Source organism: Lepus europaeus, chromosome 7 (genome assembly GCF_033115175.1).
Source record: "Lepus europaeus isolate LE1 chromosome 7, mLepTim1.pri, whole genome shotgun sequence".
In the NCBI taxonomy this organism is placed as follows: Eukaryota; Metazoa; Chordata; class Mammalia; order Lagomorpha; family Leporidae; genus Lepus; species Lepus europaeus.
The window spans coordinates 118,211,669-118,227,278 of record NC_084833.1 but is presented as its reverse complement, the minus strand read 5'-3'; the positions used below and the strand labels follow the sequence as shown (position 1 = coordinate 118,227,278).

General features: G+C 51.8%; 1 protein-coding gene across 2 annotated transcripts in view; it reads right to left on the bottom strand.

The window, feature by feature from the left end:
• The window catches only part of FLI1 (Fli-1 proto-oncogene, ETS transcription factor), a 132,568-nt gene that overhangs the window by 48,787 nt on the left and 68,171 nt on the right, over positions 1-15,610 (bottom strand). For both annotated transcript variants that reach the window (XM_062197339.1, XM_062197338.1), the window contains exons 2-3: positions 14,050-14,261; positions 2,809-2,963 (exon numbers count right to left, since the gene is read on the bottom strand). In XM_062197339.1, coding sequence (XP_062053323.1) covers positions 2,809-2,963; positions 14,050-14,180 — 286 coding nt within the window. In that variant the 5' untranslated portion in view covers positions 14,181-14,261. The remainder of the gene's footprint in view (positions 1-2,808; positions 2,964-14,049; positions 14,262-15,610) is intronic.

Below are 15,610 nucleotides of genomic sequence, written 5' to 3'. Positions count from 1 at the left end.
AGCTCCTGCCGACCTTCCTTGTGTACCCCAGGTTCTCCCATTCACCTAGGGTTTCACAGGTGAGAACCTGGGTGGCAGGGGCTGGGGCTACTCTGCCAGGTGCCCAGCACCAGGTCATCCATGCATGTGGGTGGTTGCTGAAATGGTGCTCGAGGAGGAGGGGCTATTTGGGGTCCCAAGTCCCAGGCTGCTGCCTAGGGTCAGCAATAGTGCAGTGCCCTTGGGCAGCGACAGCTCATGCTGTCAGGGCTTGCTTTGTGCCAGCTGCTCCTTACATCTCATCTTTACTTATCAAGGAAATCCTGCAAAAGGGGTCTTATCGTTTCCATGTTACAGAAGGAAAGTGGAGTCTTGGAAGGTTCAGTTCCTTGCCCCCCAAATCCCACTGCTGGTGAGCATCTGGGCAGTCTTCCAAGAATTCACTTCGAGAGGCAGGGCCCCCTTCTACCGTCTCGCCCCTGCCTCAACTTACCTGTGCGACTCCCCAAACCAGAGCCCCTCTAACGTGATCGTGCAAGTATGTACACGGGCCTCTGTCTCAGATAAATTCCCGGCTTTGTGTGACTCTTTGACTCTCCAGAAGCAGTCAGGCATGGGCCATGGTAAATGGCAATAATTTTGCAACATTTTACAATTCTGGAGAAAAACATCCCGGGGGGACTCAGATTATGCAGCATATTATTTCATGCTTCCCTTCTCTTAATTCCTCACTTTTAGCCTCAAATTCAATTTTACACCGTATATTTTATTTATTTTATTATTTCCTCCCTTGCTTCAGGCTTTATCACAATATTATTTCTCTCCCTCTACTGCACAATGAGTTATAAATCTTCCACTCCGGATCATGCTAAACTCTTCCAAATGTATTTCCTGGATGATTTAGCCCTAGTTTCTTCCCATCCGAACGTGGAGCTGGTGATTAACCAGGGCCCTCGTTTATACTTGTCTTAAAATCCCGTCATAAATTCAATCGGTTGTTCCACTAATGTTTTATTGCTTTGATTTGTGGACAGGCTCATTTGAGCCTTTCCCTCGTGTCCAGGAGGCTGACCCGGGGAAGCCAAAATGTTGGAGGAGAACAAGCCGAGATCTAGCCAGCGGTAAGATCCTGAAGTAAATCTATAGCTTGTGGATTTATTATGCATAGTGCTTTGAAGACTGTTTATGTGAATTTATGCTATTTTCATTATCGTGGTTATAGCTAACTTGGCCCACTGAGGCCTGACATGTTGTTAGCCCTTTTGAAAGCATTTCAACACTCATTAAGGGTTGGAGGGTCAACCAAGCAATCTGGCCACTTCTGCCCTCTCCCCAAAATGACTACCAGAATGAGATGTGCCAACAGTTGCTTCAGGGCCATCTCAGAGTCCCTGACACGTTGGTCCCCCAAGGCTTCCTCCTATGCTGGTAGCCATGTGGCTGGAGCAGAAGAAGAGTTTGTTGATACCATTGGAGCAAAGGCCTGGTGAGGCTCAGTTTTGGCTGGGAGAGGGAGACAGAGAGGTTCCCACCTGGTTTGTTTTATGGTGGGTTCATTGTCTGCTTTCTTTGGGTGAGGAGGGAGAAGGTGCACTGGGGTTAACCTTTGCCAGCTGGTCCCTAAGGGAGCTGGGTATTGCGATATAGACAATGCAGTATTCATGGTGCCTGGCATTGGGAAAGACCTCCATCAGTGGGCACTCTTCTTCCTCTTCCTTTGTTAGCAACTCGGAAAGGCTTCCTCTTGGGTAAAGAAGCCCCAACCCCCACACAAGCTCTCCTCTCCTGCCTCACTCGTCCCCTCACCTTCCATCTCCTGCCACACTGATTTTGGCCCAAAACACCACCATGGATGCAGCCATAGTCCCAGGAGATGGTGAGATGGAGCTTCCCACAGAAAATAAACACAAAGGGTCTGGGAAGGGGGCCCATGGCACAGTCACACCTTTGGGCCAACTCACAAATTCCTTGTCATTGCCACTTGCACTTTTACAAGTGAAAGGGTTTTGCTCTGGGTTAAGTGGCTTTGGTCAAGATCATTTAAAAACTTTTTGGTAAAGTTTTAATCTCTGCCCTGGCACTGCCTTTGCTTACAAGGTGGATACTCTCGCTCCTTCACCCTGGCACTGGCTCCACACATGGCCATTTTCAAATCCCCTCCTGTGCCTGGGCAGCTGAGCTTGCTAGTGCCGGCCCAGGCAGAGAGCCCGGCTGATGGACTGGGGGAATTGAACAACGATTGTATTTTCTCTAACCAAGAGCGCCAATACCTAGGAAAAAGAGGCTATTTTTACATAATGACATAACTCGTGGCACACATGGGAAGGCACTCCGTTGGTTAAATATAGCTGTTCCTATTTTAAAACTGAAAAGCTGGCTGTAATTTTGGAAAGGTGGAACCCAGCCGGTGCCAGGAAGTCCGTGCCTAAAGGAAAGGACAGACCTCGGTGGCCGCCCTCCTCCTGAAAGGCCACGTCGGAGAGTCCACGGGACTCCTTGGGAGCCGTGGCCTCCCTCCCTCTGCAGGCTCCCTCCTAAGGCACCATGCCGCTGAGGTAGAGTCTGAGGCGTGGTCTGTTTGAGGTGGGACTTTGGGAATTGGCAATTCAGGGTGCCCCTTGTGTGTGTGTGTGTGTGTGTGTGTTGGGGGGGGGGTCAGTCTTGGAGGGCGGCTAGGGAGAAGGCAGGATCTGTAGAATTTTGAGTTTTCCATTTCCATAGAGGATAGGGAGGTGGGACCAGGCAAAGGTTTCCTGCATGCCCATGGCGGAAGCCCGCGCTGCCCTGTGGGCCTGCAGGGAGCTCCCGGCAGCCTGGTCCCAGAGGTACCTGCGGGGACGATGACTCTTCTCTCGTTGGTGGTCATGTTGGGAGGAGGGGGCCCATTCTTCTCGTCCATGTAGTTGTTGTAGCTCATGGGGTTGGCCTCGCCTCCGCCCACCAGCTTGCCGCACTTGCTGATGCTGCAGTCCACCGGCGACTCCCTAGAGCCAGAGGAGACAGAGCCCAGGAAGTCATCGCTGATGGGACAGCCGGCCCCTGCCTCAGAGCCGGGGCCCCAGTGGCTCAGACACGTGCCCAGCTGATTCCCAGTCCCAGGCGGCGTAACGACCCTGTCTCCAGCACTCTGCAGAGTGCCTGACACGGGAGGTGAGTGACAGATGTGTTTTCAGCAAGTTGTTTCTATTGCACTGTAGCACACTTCTTATATACGCTGTTGCATTTGAACTTCCCAGGCACCTTCCAAGATAGGCATGGCAAGGCTTCCATCTCCTTTTCACCAAGAAGGAAACCGAAGCGGGTAGTGCCTAGCCTGGGTATGCACAGCTAGTGATGGTGCAAGCAGGACTTAGGGCTTTCCTGTCACAGCCCACATGCAAAAGAGACCTGGAACCCAGGAACATGCATGTGGTACAGACATCGTGGCCCGTGGCCGTGTCAGCTCTGGCTACCAAGCTCACAGGGAAACCCATACGGAAATTCACAAAAGAGAAAGCGAATCATCCAACTCAGCCTTGTGTCACGCAGCTCAATTAGCACCTGGTGTTTTGCCACAGAGGGGACAGAGCACCTGTCTGGAGACCTGCGATGACACCCACCTGTGGCCACCTGGCACCCTAGAGGGGGTGGGGGTGGGGAACACATCTTCCTGTCCTAGCCCTGCTCCTACTCAGCCCCGCCAGCAACAGCAGCAGCGGGACCGAAGGAGAGGACAGGCAGGCCCAGCAGAGGCTGCCGCCGCAGTCAGCCAGAGCAGGAAGCGTCGGTTCTGGCAGCCTGGGAGACAGCCAGTTCCCTCAAGAGCTCCAAACCCGGCCTTCATACCCGGGTCAGATAAGGTTCAGATTACAGCCTCCCAAACCCAGGCCGCAGAGCCTCTCCAGACGTTCCTGGCCGCTGCCCTCTGTCACTCTGCCGTGGGCACGAAGGACCACCAGGAGGCTCCAGGCAGCAGGGCCGTGCCCAAGAGGGACCCACCCAGCCCCACAGGCGGGGACGAGTTGGGAGGAGGGAGACCAGCCCAGGGCTTCTAGACTCTGGCGGGGTGGGGGGCGGCCTGAGCACACTCAATAAAGAAAATTAAATGAATTTGTTTCTTAATCTGAAAGGAAAAAAATATTGAAGATCACTTATCATAGCTGGGAGATAAATGCTCCACTGAGATATTAGAAGTCAGACGGTAATTTTTTCCTGATGTCTTACAGAGGAGAACATGGGCTGAAAATGAAAATAAGATGTATAACTTACACATGTTAGAATTTAAGGTTTTACTATTCGCCTACTGTTTTTCCAGGCAGAGAACCAAGAACCAGCCGTCAGAGTCCCAGATTGTTGAAGGTTTAATGTCCCCATGGCAGGCGGAGGGGAGGCAGTAGCACATCAGGGCTTTTCACCAGCGCCGGGCCCTTTGGCTTCTGCCGTTGAAGGACTTGGCCTGAGATGAAGCGGCTCCAGGCAGACTGCGGGCCTGCGTCTGAGCAGAGCTTTGGCCTGGCTGCCCTGGGTCCCCTCACCCAGCCTATGACTGACTGCATGGGTGCACATAGCCATACACAGGCACACACACACGCACCACCACATACAGACACACACACACAACACACATACACTGCCACAGACACTCATGTGCACATACACACTTCACCACAGACCCACATACATACACACGTCACCATACACAGACACGTGCACACATACTCCACCACCTACACACACAGAGAGAACACATACACACTGTCACAGACACTCATGTGCACATACACACTTCACCACAGACACACACACATACACACGTCACCACATACACATACACCATCACACACACACAAAACACACACTGCCACAGACATGCATGCATACATACACTTCACCACACACACACACACACACTCTGACACAGACACACATGCATACATACTTTACCATACACACACATGGGCACACACACACACTCCACCACATAGACACAACACACACACTCTACTACATAGACACACCATCATACACACATAGAACACACCATCACAGACACACATGTATACACACTTCACCACACATAGACGTGCACATACTCTACTATATACAGACACACACACACCATCGCACTCACAACACACACACTGCCACAGACACACATGCATACATACTTCAACATACACACACATGCCCACACACACTCCCCACCACAGACACACATGCATACATACTTCACCATACACACACATATGTGCACACACACACTCCACCACATAGACACAACACACACACTCTACTACATAGACACACCATCATACACACACAGAACACACCACCATAGACACACATGTATACACACTTCACCACACACACACACTCTACTACATACACACACACCCCATCACACACATAACACACTCTGCCAGACACACATGCATACATACTTCACCATAGATACACACATGCACACACACTCCACCACACACACACACACACACACACTCTGCCACAGACACACATGCAAACACACTTCACCACACACAGACACATGCACACACGCACTCCACCACATACCAACACAAATACCCTATCACATACACATACAATTCACACTCTGCCAGACACACATGCATACACAAACATTTCACCATACACAGACACACACATGCACACACACACACTCCACCATACACAAATGCACACACTGACACTCCATCATGCATAGACACACACTTTACTGCATACAGACATTCAACAGATATTCCACCCCAGACATGCATGTACACACACACTCCACCATACAGACACACATATGCACATGTACTCTAACACATATAGGCACACACACAACACATACTCTTCCACATACAGACATGCATGCCCACACATACACTCTGCTACATGCACACACACTCCACCAGATACACATGTGCACACACATTTCACCATGTTCATAGATACAATGATCACATGCACTCCACTCCACTAAACACAATGTATATATATATATATATATATACATATACTCTGCTACATACACACCCATGTACACATATGCACACACACTCCACCACACATATAATGCATGTATAAATACACACATGCACTCCATCATACACAGATGATTCACACCCGCACAAACCCATCACACCCAATACACATACACATAATCACACACATTCATACACTACCACATATATATGTAGATACACACACATGCACTCACACTCCACCACATAGACACATATGCATACATGTGTATGTACATACACTCATAAAAACAAAACACTCACACTGTATCACATACACACAATGTACATATTCACACAGTTCACCACATGCATATACATATACCCACACATCCACATAGACACACGATACTACACCACCTACATACCCATAGGCACACACACACGTGCATGCTCGCACATGCACACACGCTCACACCGCCACCACAACAGTCTGGCTATCTTTCCCGGCACCCTTGTCAATTGTAAAACACCCCAAGTGCAGCAGAAGTTTGGAGGATTAAGTTGGCTGGCAGCCAAGAGAACAAGGTTTCTTTGGTTGGGGACAAGAGTGGGAGAGGATGCAAGTGAACATGGCACATACACATGTCCCCTGGAGGATGCCCAGGGCGAGAAGTCCCTGGGAACAGCTGGGATGGGTGGGGGAGGTGCGCACCCCGTGGGCTTCTTATGAACCTCGGGGAGACCACTTTTGAAAAATCATTTTCCACATCAGCCAGGTGCCTGGGGATTTCTGAGTTTACAACTGACCTGCCACTGGCGCCATGGCTCAATAGACTAATCCTCCACCTGCAGCACTGGCACTCCAGGTTCTAGTCCCGGTCGGGGCACTGGATTCTGTCCCGGTTGCTCCTCTTCCTGTCCAGCTCTCTGCTATGGCCCGGGAGTGCAGTGGAGGATGGCCCAAGTGCTTGGGGCCTGCACCCGCAAGGGAGACCAGGAGAAACACCTGGCTCCTGGCTACGGACCAGCACGGCGCGCCAGCCACAGCAGCCATTGGGGGGTGAACCAACGGAAAAAGGAAGACCTTTCTCTCTGTCTCTCTCACTGTCCACTCTACCTGTCAAAAAAAAAAAAAAACACAAAACTGACCTGCCATGCAAAGACGACAGAACCTCAAGAACCACGGAAATGAAGTGACCCTTCATGGTTTATGGCCGTGTGAGGTAGGCACAGGTGACAGGATTGGTCCCTGACTCCAGGAGGGAAGAATAAACTTGAAAAAACCCAAAGCCCTGGTAAAACCTGCCTAACTGGGAGATGGGCCGATAAGCGCTGTCTGGGAAGTGGGTGCAGAATGGGAGCAGGCTTTCCTGCCGTGGTGGCCGCTGGAACTGCTCAGTAGGTGGAAGTTCTTTGTCCGTGAATCTGAAGAAGTTCACTGACTTTTCTCTACCTTCTCTGTTCCTGCACACACACCTGCTTCCCCAGCTAGGCAGTTGAGCTGTGTGGCTCAGCTTGCCCCCCAGTTCTCTGGAGCAAGGCCCTGTCCTGGATCCCAGGCCTCTGTGCTAGAACCTGCAAAGGGGCACCCTTAGAAAGAAGCCCTGCCCCCACTCCCTGGACCCCCTCACTCGCCTGGGACCAACCCTCCTCCATCTGCTCAGGGAGACAAAGGAGGAAGCCATACCTCTCCGCGGCTCACCTGCCAGCCTGCCCTCTATTCTCCGAGCTCTGGGGCGCTGTGCCTCCACCAGCCGGCATGAGCCTTGCACACGCGGCCATTGGGCGGCATGCTACTGCTGAGGGTGGGTACAGGTGAAGCCCAGCACACAGGCTGCTCTTTAATGAGGCAGCTGGCGCCTGTGAAGAGGGCTCAATGAAAACAAGAGGGAGGGAGGGAGGGAGGCCAGCTCACAGGGGAGAGGTTTGCCATTCAGCTGCCCGCGACTCTGCTGCTCATTTGTATTGAGACCTGCACTTACAGCTAGCATGGGGTTGGGGCCCACAGGCAGCTGACAGCACTGGGACAGGTGACAAGAAGGCCTGGGGCTGCCACAATGGAGCAGGGAGGAAGTGGCAGCTCCAAGAGTTATGAACTCAGAGCAGCTCCATCTCCAGGCACCGGAACAACACCGCCCCAGCAAGGCTGACCAGGGCCCTGCAGGTCCTGTCCTTTCCTGTCACCATTGGATGTAAGCTCTTTGTGCCTCTGATTCTATTTGTGTATGTTTAATCAAAATTGCTTTGAAAGGACTGCTAGGGTTTAAATAAAAGGAGATTTCAGACTTCTTCCCAAAGATTACGCTTTTACACTAAGCATATTTTTTTTTGAACAGGCAGAGTTAGACAGTGAGAGAGAGAGACAGAGAGAAAGGTCTTCCTTTTTCCGTTGGTTCACCCCCCAAAATGGCCGCCACAGCCGGTGTGCTGTGCCTATCTGAAGCCAGGAACCAGGTGCTACCTCCTGGTCTCCCATGTGGGTGCAGGGCCCAAGCACCTGGTCCATCCTCCACTGCACTCCCGGGCCACAGCAGAGAGCTGGACTGGAAGAGGAGCAACCAGGACTAGTACCCGGCACCCCAGTCGGGACTAGAACTCAGGGTGCCGGCACCGCAGGTGGAGGATTAGCCTAGTGAGCTGCAGCGCCAGTCCAGCAAATATTTTCTACCTTCCCATTCAACTCAGAGCAACTGAATTCATGGTGGATCATCAGATCTGCCAGCCTGCAGCCCCAGCATACTGTCAAGGGATCCTGGTATGCACACAGCAAATGTGATGACTCCAGGGCCACCCAAGACACAATTGCATGACGACAACCCGTCAATGTGTGTCTTCTATGTTGCACGCACATTTTACATGAATTAAGCTGTGTGCATTACCTTTAGGATTTCTGCAAGTCACATGCATAGATGTGATGAAATAATTTTAAAGCAAATTCAAGAGGAAAAAAAATCTTCACATAATAAAGCCATCACAGTAAACCTAGAGTTACTTTCATGTCCACACACAGTTAGATGCTGATAACTTTTCCAGATTCCTCAGTAGGACTTCCCACTCAAGCTACGTGTGGCATGTCTTTGATTATAAGGCTCAGAACACAGCAATTTTGGAAGGTGTGTTGCAGTCAGAGAGGCACAAGCGACAGAGTAAGTGAGGCTGGCCTTGCTGAGCGCGGAATGGGAGACCCTCGGTGTCCAGTGCATGCAGCTGCATTTGGCCAGTCTAGGGAATGCCAGTGCAGGCTAACCCTGAACTCAGGGCCCGAACCCCAGCCACACAGTGAGTCCTTGCATCTCCCTGCCTTAAACTCATGTTCTTTCCTTCGTGGGATATTTTCCCCAATTCCCGTGGTTAGATAGGATGCAGCCAAGAGGTCTTTGCAGACCACAACTTGGATTAAATTGCTGACGTCTACATCCAACACAGGACCAAGGGCCAATGCCACTTCAAAGGCAACCCAGCCTAGCAGACTCAAGCATGGCAGGAAGGTGTCAAGGAAAGAGCACAAGCCTCTCTCAATGCCAACAGCCCATACCCTCTCTGAGTCCCTCAGGCCCCAAGCCCTCTGCTTGACCCTTTGCCCTGGGCCCAGAGGGCATGATAAAAAGCAAGGAGACACCGTACCTTCAGGCACACTGAATACCCTCTGCCCACCAGACACAGCTGCTGTGGGGTCTCCAGGAAGCAAAGAGGGAGTCTCTCAGGGACCCCTGTGAATGGATGAGCCATTGGGACATCCAGAGCACTCCCGCCCAGTGCTGTCCCACTGAAGCAGAATGGGCACTACACAGGCCATGCCATGCTTTCTAGCAGCCACATTTTTACAAAAAAAATGTGAAATGAATTTTAATATTTAAAATGCATTAACTCAATATAGTCCAGAGATGATAATTTCAAGATAATAATCAAAGACATATGTTATAGTTTTTTCTCCATACTAAGTCTTCTAAATCCAGTGCTTATATTATGTTTTAAATTTTTACTTTTTATCTATTTAACTGAGAGACAGAGAGACAAGGAGAGATTGGGAGAGAGGAAGGGAGGGAGGGAGATAAAGAGAGAGAGACAGAGACAAAGAGATAGAGAGAGTCCCTATCCACCAGTTCACTCCCCAAATGCCCACGTGGGCTATTAGGGTCTGGCCAAAACCAGGAGCCAGGAACTCAATCCAGGCCTCCCATGTGGGTGGTGGGGACCCAATCGCTCAAATGCTCACTGCTGCCTCCCAGGGTCTGCACTAGCAGGGAGTTGTAGTGAGGAACAGGAGTTAGGTGTCAAACCCAGACATTTTGATATGGGATGCAGTGTCTTAACCACCAGACTGAACGCCTGCATTCCCTTTCCTATTTTCCATGTAGAGTACATATCAGGTTGGCCTGGCTCGCATTTCCAGTGTTCAGCAGCCACTCAGGGCTAATGGCTCCAGCATGGGACAGCACAGGTCTAGTCCAAAGCCAAGAGAGCCAAGTTGTGGGCTCCACTTTGGTTTTCACATCTGAGAGTAGGAACCATTACAATAACCTCGCCTATCTTCTGTGGTGTGATGACTTAGCCACGCCACCTCACATATAAGTTACAAAGCACCATTATCAACAATACCCAGCAGAGCCAAGAACCGTGTTCAGGACGAGATGGCCTCGGATCCATTTCATCACATCATTTATTTTTGCATCATCAAAAACAGGATCTGACACGGTTCCACCTTAAGCAAGGACATGTTTCTAAAAGCCCTTGCTCCTCGCTCTATACCCATCCAGCGTACACGTGAGCACTTGGAGGATACTTATGAAGTGAGGGTGAAGGCTGTGCTCTGAGAGCCCCCGAGATCATCTTTGCTTCTTCTATAGTAGATAAAACGCATTGGCCCTTCTAAACCTCCTTTTTCTAAGGTCTGGGTCAAGACAGGCAAGTCAAAAGCAAAGGCTTCTTTGTGCGACCAAAGCCAGGTAAATATCCCGTCTGCTCATGGAGAAAATCGTACACCCTCCTTAAGCTGGCTCTGGTGAGACCCTCGTTGGCAACGGGCTCTGAAAGTTGATTTCTATGGGAGACCCTCTTTGCCTAGAGTGATGCCCTGGGAGCAGGTGGAGCAGAGGAGCAGTGAGCTCACAGATACAGCCTCACTCAGCATCCACACAGGCTGAGTCAGCGGACCTGCATTTCTGTGCTGCTTATTCATTCGTGACAGGCGGAGCATCCCTAATCGGAAAGTCTGAAATCACAAAGGCTCCAAAAGCCAGAACTTCTAAAGCACCACGACGCCACAAGTGGCCCGTTCCACACTTGACCTGGTAGGACGGGGTGCAGCCCAAATACTGGGCCAAGTGCACCAAATATTCTATAATGTTATCTTCAGACTATGTATATAAGGCACACATGCAACATAAATGAAATTCGTGTTTACAAGCTTGGGTTCCATCCCCAAGATATTTCATTAAGTATGTGTGAATTTCCCAATACCTGGGAAAAAAAATTCCCAAACTGAGACACTTCTGGTACCCCACTTTGGAGAAGGAATACTCCATGTGTACTTGCAAACCCCCCCCCCCCCGAATCTGGTTAGCCAGGCTTGCGTGCAGTTATTTAACAGCTATTTACGGACCACCTATCCAGTGCTGGCCACTGCCCACATGTTAATGATGGAGGAGACGAGAACAAGAAGAGCAATGGAAGCAGGGTGAGGAGTGACAGCAGGTGCCTCTGTAGACCCCATGATCAAGGAGGGCCTCTGAGAAGGTGACACACAGGCAGAGACCTGAACTCCTGGGGGTGACATCTGCATGGCTGGAAGGAGTAGGGTTGTTCCAGAAAGCAGCAGCCTGAGCAGGCATGTGCCTGGGGACCTGGGAGCTGCTGGAGTCTTATGTGGAGGGGGTTAGTGAGACGGAGAGCAAGAAGAGAGGCTGTGGGAAGCTGTGGGGCCACGCTAAGGACCTTGGCTTTGTCATTAACCACGAGAGGGTTTTGAGCAAGGGTTCCCTATCTTGAAAAGATGACTCTGGCTGTTTACTGTCTGTGCAACAAACCTCAGGAAGGCAAAGAGGAGGAGGGGTTGGGGGAGGTGACTGCAGCAGTCCCTGAGGGCTGCCCTTGGCTGGGATGCAGTGATGGGATTGAGGTTGCACAGAACAAAGACTCTGCAGTGGCAGAGCCTGGGTTTGCAGCAGGTGTCAGGAACTCCTGGTGGGCACAACAGCCCTTCGTGGGCAGACCAGTTTGGAAGGCACTGCTGAGCAGCCCTCTTGCTCTCTAGGCGTTGGCAGCTCTGGGACCATGGTGCACAGGCATGACATACAGGCAGACAGGGGCCTAACCCTAATGAATGACACGCAGGGCCTGGAATCAGGAAGTTGATGTTCTGGCACTAGCTTTGCCTCCTCCGAATCCTTAGAGAAAGCATTTACCCCACCAAAGCCCAACTTGCCTTTCTATGAAGAATCACTACGTCTACCTCCTAGGATGGAGGTGGGGAGAGTGAGATGATGTGGAGAAAGGTTGCACAAAGCATGCCCTGCAACTGTGAGGAACTACAGCATCGGCCTGATGATGAGAAACCCATCTGAGGGGCCCTGGCTTGGAAACGCTAAGCCTTGCTAAGTCTGGGAAGGTGGCTGCGATCCCAGTGGCTGGTTCTGCTTAGAGGGCCTGAAATGTGGTAGGGCTGGAAGTTCCCACGGGCAGGTCTGAGAGCGGCTGCTTGGGGCCCTCGCCCTCCCAGCCCCTCCTCTCCCCTCTCTCTAGACCTGGGTCCTCCCTGACTTACCCGCTTGCCCAGCTAAAACTGCTTAGAGAAGATGCCCAAAGCTAAATGCCACCCCTGCAACGATGACCTGAGCATCATTTCCCAAGGCCCCACAGTCATGTTTATCTGGTGTCCCGCTGATGGCCCAAGGAATCGCGAAGGGAACGCACGTTCCACTCCCCAAAGCTTTCCTCTTCCCAGCTTCCAGCGGCTGCCAACGGCACCGACCTTCTGCAAAACACCCAAGCTTCTGTCACCTTTGATTCTCTCTTCTCGTCTACACCTCCTGTCAATATTTGTTCACCTAAGCGCTGTTGGCAATCTCTCTCCATGTGACACGTCCTATAGAGCTAACTTCTACAGTTTCCATCAGCGTGGTTTAGAACTTCATTATTTCTTGTCTGGGATATTGCACTCCCTTCTAAGTTTATCTTCCTGACTCTGCCACCCACTGAGCGCACCGTTGCCAGCCCACTAGCCGTCAATCACAGCTCTGAGGGGGTTCGGTGTCACGTCCCGCGTCCCGCAGTCGGTCTCTGCCTGTGAGATGAATGGTGCATTCTCTTAGCTTGCTATTCAGGGCCTTCTCTTCCTGTTCATTTCTATCTCCCTGTGCCTTACGAAGGAAGGCCCTGCAGATTACCTGAGAATCCATGGGAATTATCGAGTCAGACATGAAGCTTAGGCTTTCTGCTGTGCAAACCTGCAAACCTCCTGAGGAGCACTGTCACTATCAAGGGCTGTCCGAGTCCTAGAGGCTCTGCCAGCCCGTGTCCCTGCAGCAGCTGAGTGAAGGAGCCTGGGAAAGAGGTGAATATTCCAGCCCTGCTTCAGAGAGGGGGCAGCGGCAGGCCCTGAAATGCAGGTTGCCTGCCTATGCGCTGGGCTCTCCCTTGCCCCTGAGCTGTCGCCTTTCCTGCCCTCTCCTCTCCCCATGTCTGCTCCAGATCCTTCCTCCTCCATGCACACTTCCCAGGTACATGCAGTGTCTCTGTGCTGGGACAGGGACCCTTCTCTGTGCCCACCTCTCTCCCCAGATTTTCACTTCTACTGTAACCGGGTCACCTCCGCCCTACTGAGACTGCTCCAGAGGTTACGTGTCTTTAGAAGGACCGAGAAGAGTGTCTTACACCCGCTTGAGGGCTGCAGGGGCCCAGAGAACAGGGCTCCCCGCCCTGTTCCTCCGCCAGCCTCCAGTTCTGTAGCCCTCGCTTGCTTCAACTCCCTAAGGACTGATGCAGCTCCCTGGCCCGGCACCAGACTCCCATCTGCTGAGGTGCCAGCAGCCACTGGGTGTAGATCTGCCTGACTTGGACCCCTGGAGAGCAGGCAAGCCCGAGCTGTCTGTCCCCTAGCCCCACAGGAGCCTGGCGGGCTTACCTGGACCCGTTCATGTGGTCATACTCCCGCTTGACGCTGACCCTCACCGGCTGGTTGATCCACTCCTGCTGCGGCGGGAGGGGGTTGATTTTGTGGGGCTGCCCGTAGTCAGGACTCCCCGAGGCAGTCATGTCGGCCTTGGGGAGATGGGCTGCTGCTCCGTACGCTGAGTCGAAGAGGGACTGGTCGTCGCTCACCACCGACAGAGCCTCCTGCAGAGCCCGAGAAGAGACAGAGAGCCCATGTCACTCTTCACCCAGGCAAGTGGCACTCTTGCTTTGAGTTGGCAGGGTGGCCCAGGGCTGCCCCGGGACAGCTTGCCCGGAAGTCCCAACTGTACCAATGGTTGACTGACTCACACTCCTGGGGCAGGTTTAACCTTATGCAAACTTGGTGGGGTCTTTGTAGGTCTCCCTAGGGGAAGAGGGACTTTGGGCAGTGGAGCAAGGATAGGGGACCCATGGAAGTGGTTTGTTTATTTGTTGGATCTGTGGGCTGGGATCTTCAGAAAGGAACTGGGTATGGGAAAGCCTCAAGAATTGTGGGTTAGTGAGGTGGGTTGCAGGAGTGTTGGGGTGGGGCTTGATGAACTTTTTAAAACAAACATTTATTTACTTATCTATTTGAAAAGCAAAGTGCGTGTGTGTGGGGGGGGGGGGGACAGAAAGAGAGCGAGAGAGAGAGAGAGAGAAATCTTCCATTTGCTGGCACACTCCCCCAGATGGCCACAATAGCCAGGGCTGGATCAGGCCAAAGCCAAGAACTTCATCCTCATCTTCCACATCAGTGGTAGAGGCCCAAGCACTTGGGTCATCATCTACTGTCTTCCTAGATGCATAACCAGGGAAGCTGTATTGGAAGTGGAGTAGCTGGGACTTGAGCGAGCACTCTGATTTGGGATGTGGGCATCACAAGATGCACTCAACCTACTGCAGCACCAAGCCAGCCACTGAACGCTAAACTCTTCAGACCTAAGCAGAAACGCCCGTTCTTGGCTGTGTGGAGCTGCCAAGCACGGAGAGGAAATGAGGAGGGGCATTTATTTCATAGGTGAGGCCAGAGAGAGCCGCCTAGAGAGGGTAAGTGTGTCGCTGACGGTCACACAGGCAAGGGTGGGGCTCAGCGCTGTGGCCAGGTCAATTTCGGTTTCCTTATCTGTAAACAGGAATAAGAAAAACATTTTCACAGTTGATGATAGATTAAACGAGAAGATCTACAGCAGGTGCCTGGCTTAGAGGAAGTGCTTGGCACTTTGCCAGTGAGCTCTCCACGATGTGCCAGTGCAGCTCACAGACCTTAATTCTGATGGCTCCACCTGCCAAAGCAGAGACTCGAGTGTGTGTGTGTTGGGTGTTTGGTTGTCAGGAAAAGCCCCCTGGGAGAGGCTCTGGGGTCCTCTCCCAGGTGCCAGCCCATTGCCCGACTCAGGTGTGACTCCTAGAGACCACAGGCTGAGAAAGGAAGTGTTGTGCTTTCCAGAAATCTTCCACCAATCAAGGCACCATGGTAAGAGTCTCCCCTTATCCCAAAACACATTAAATTACAGCAGTTCAAGGTCACG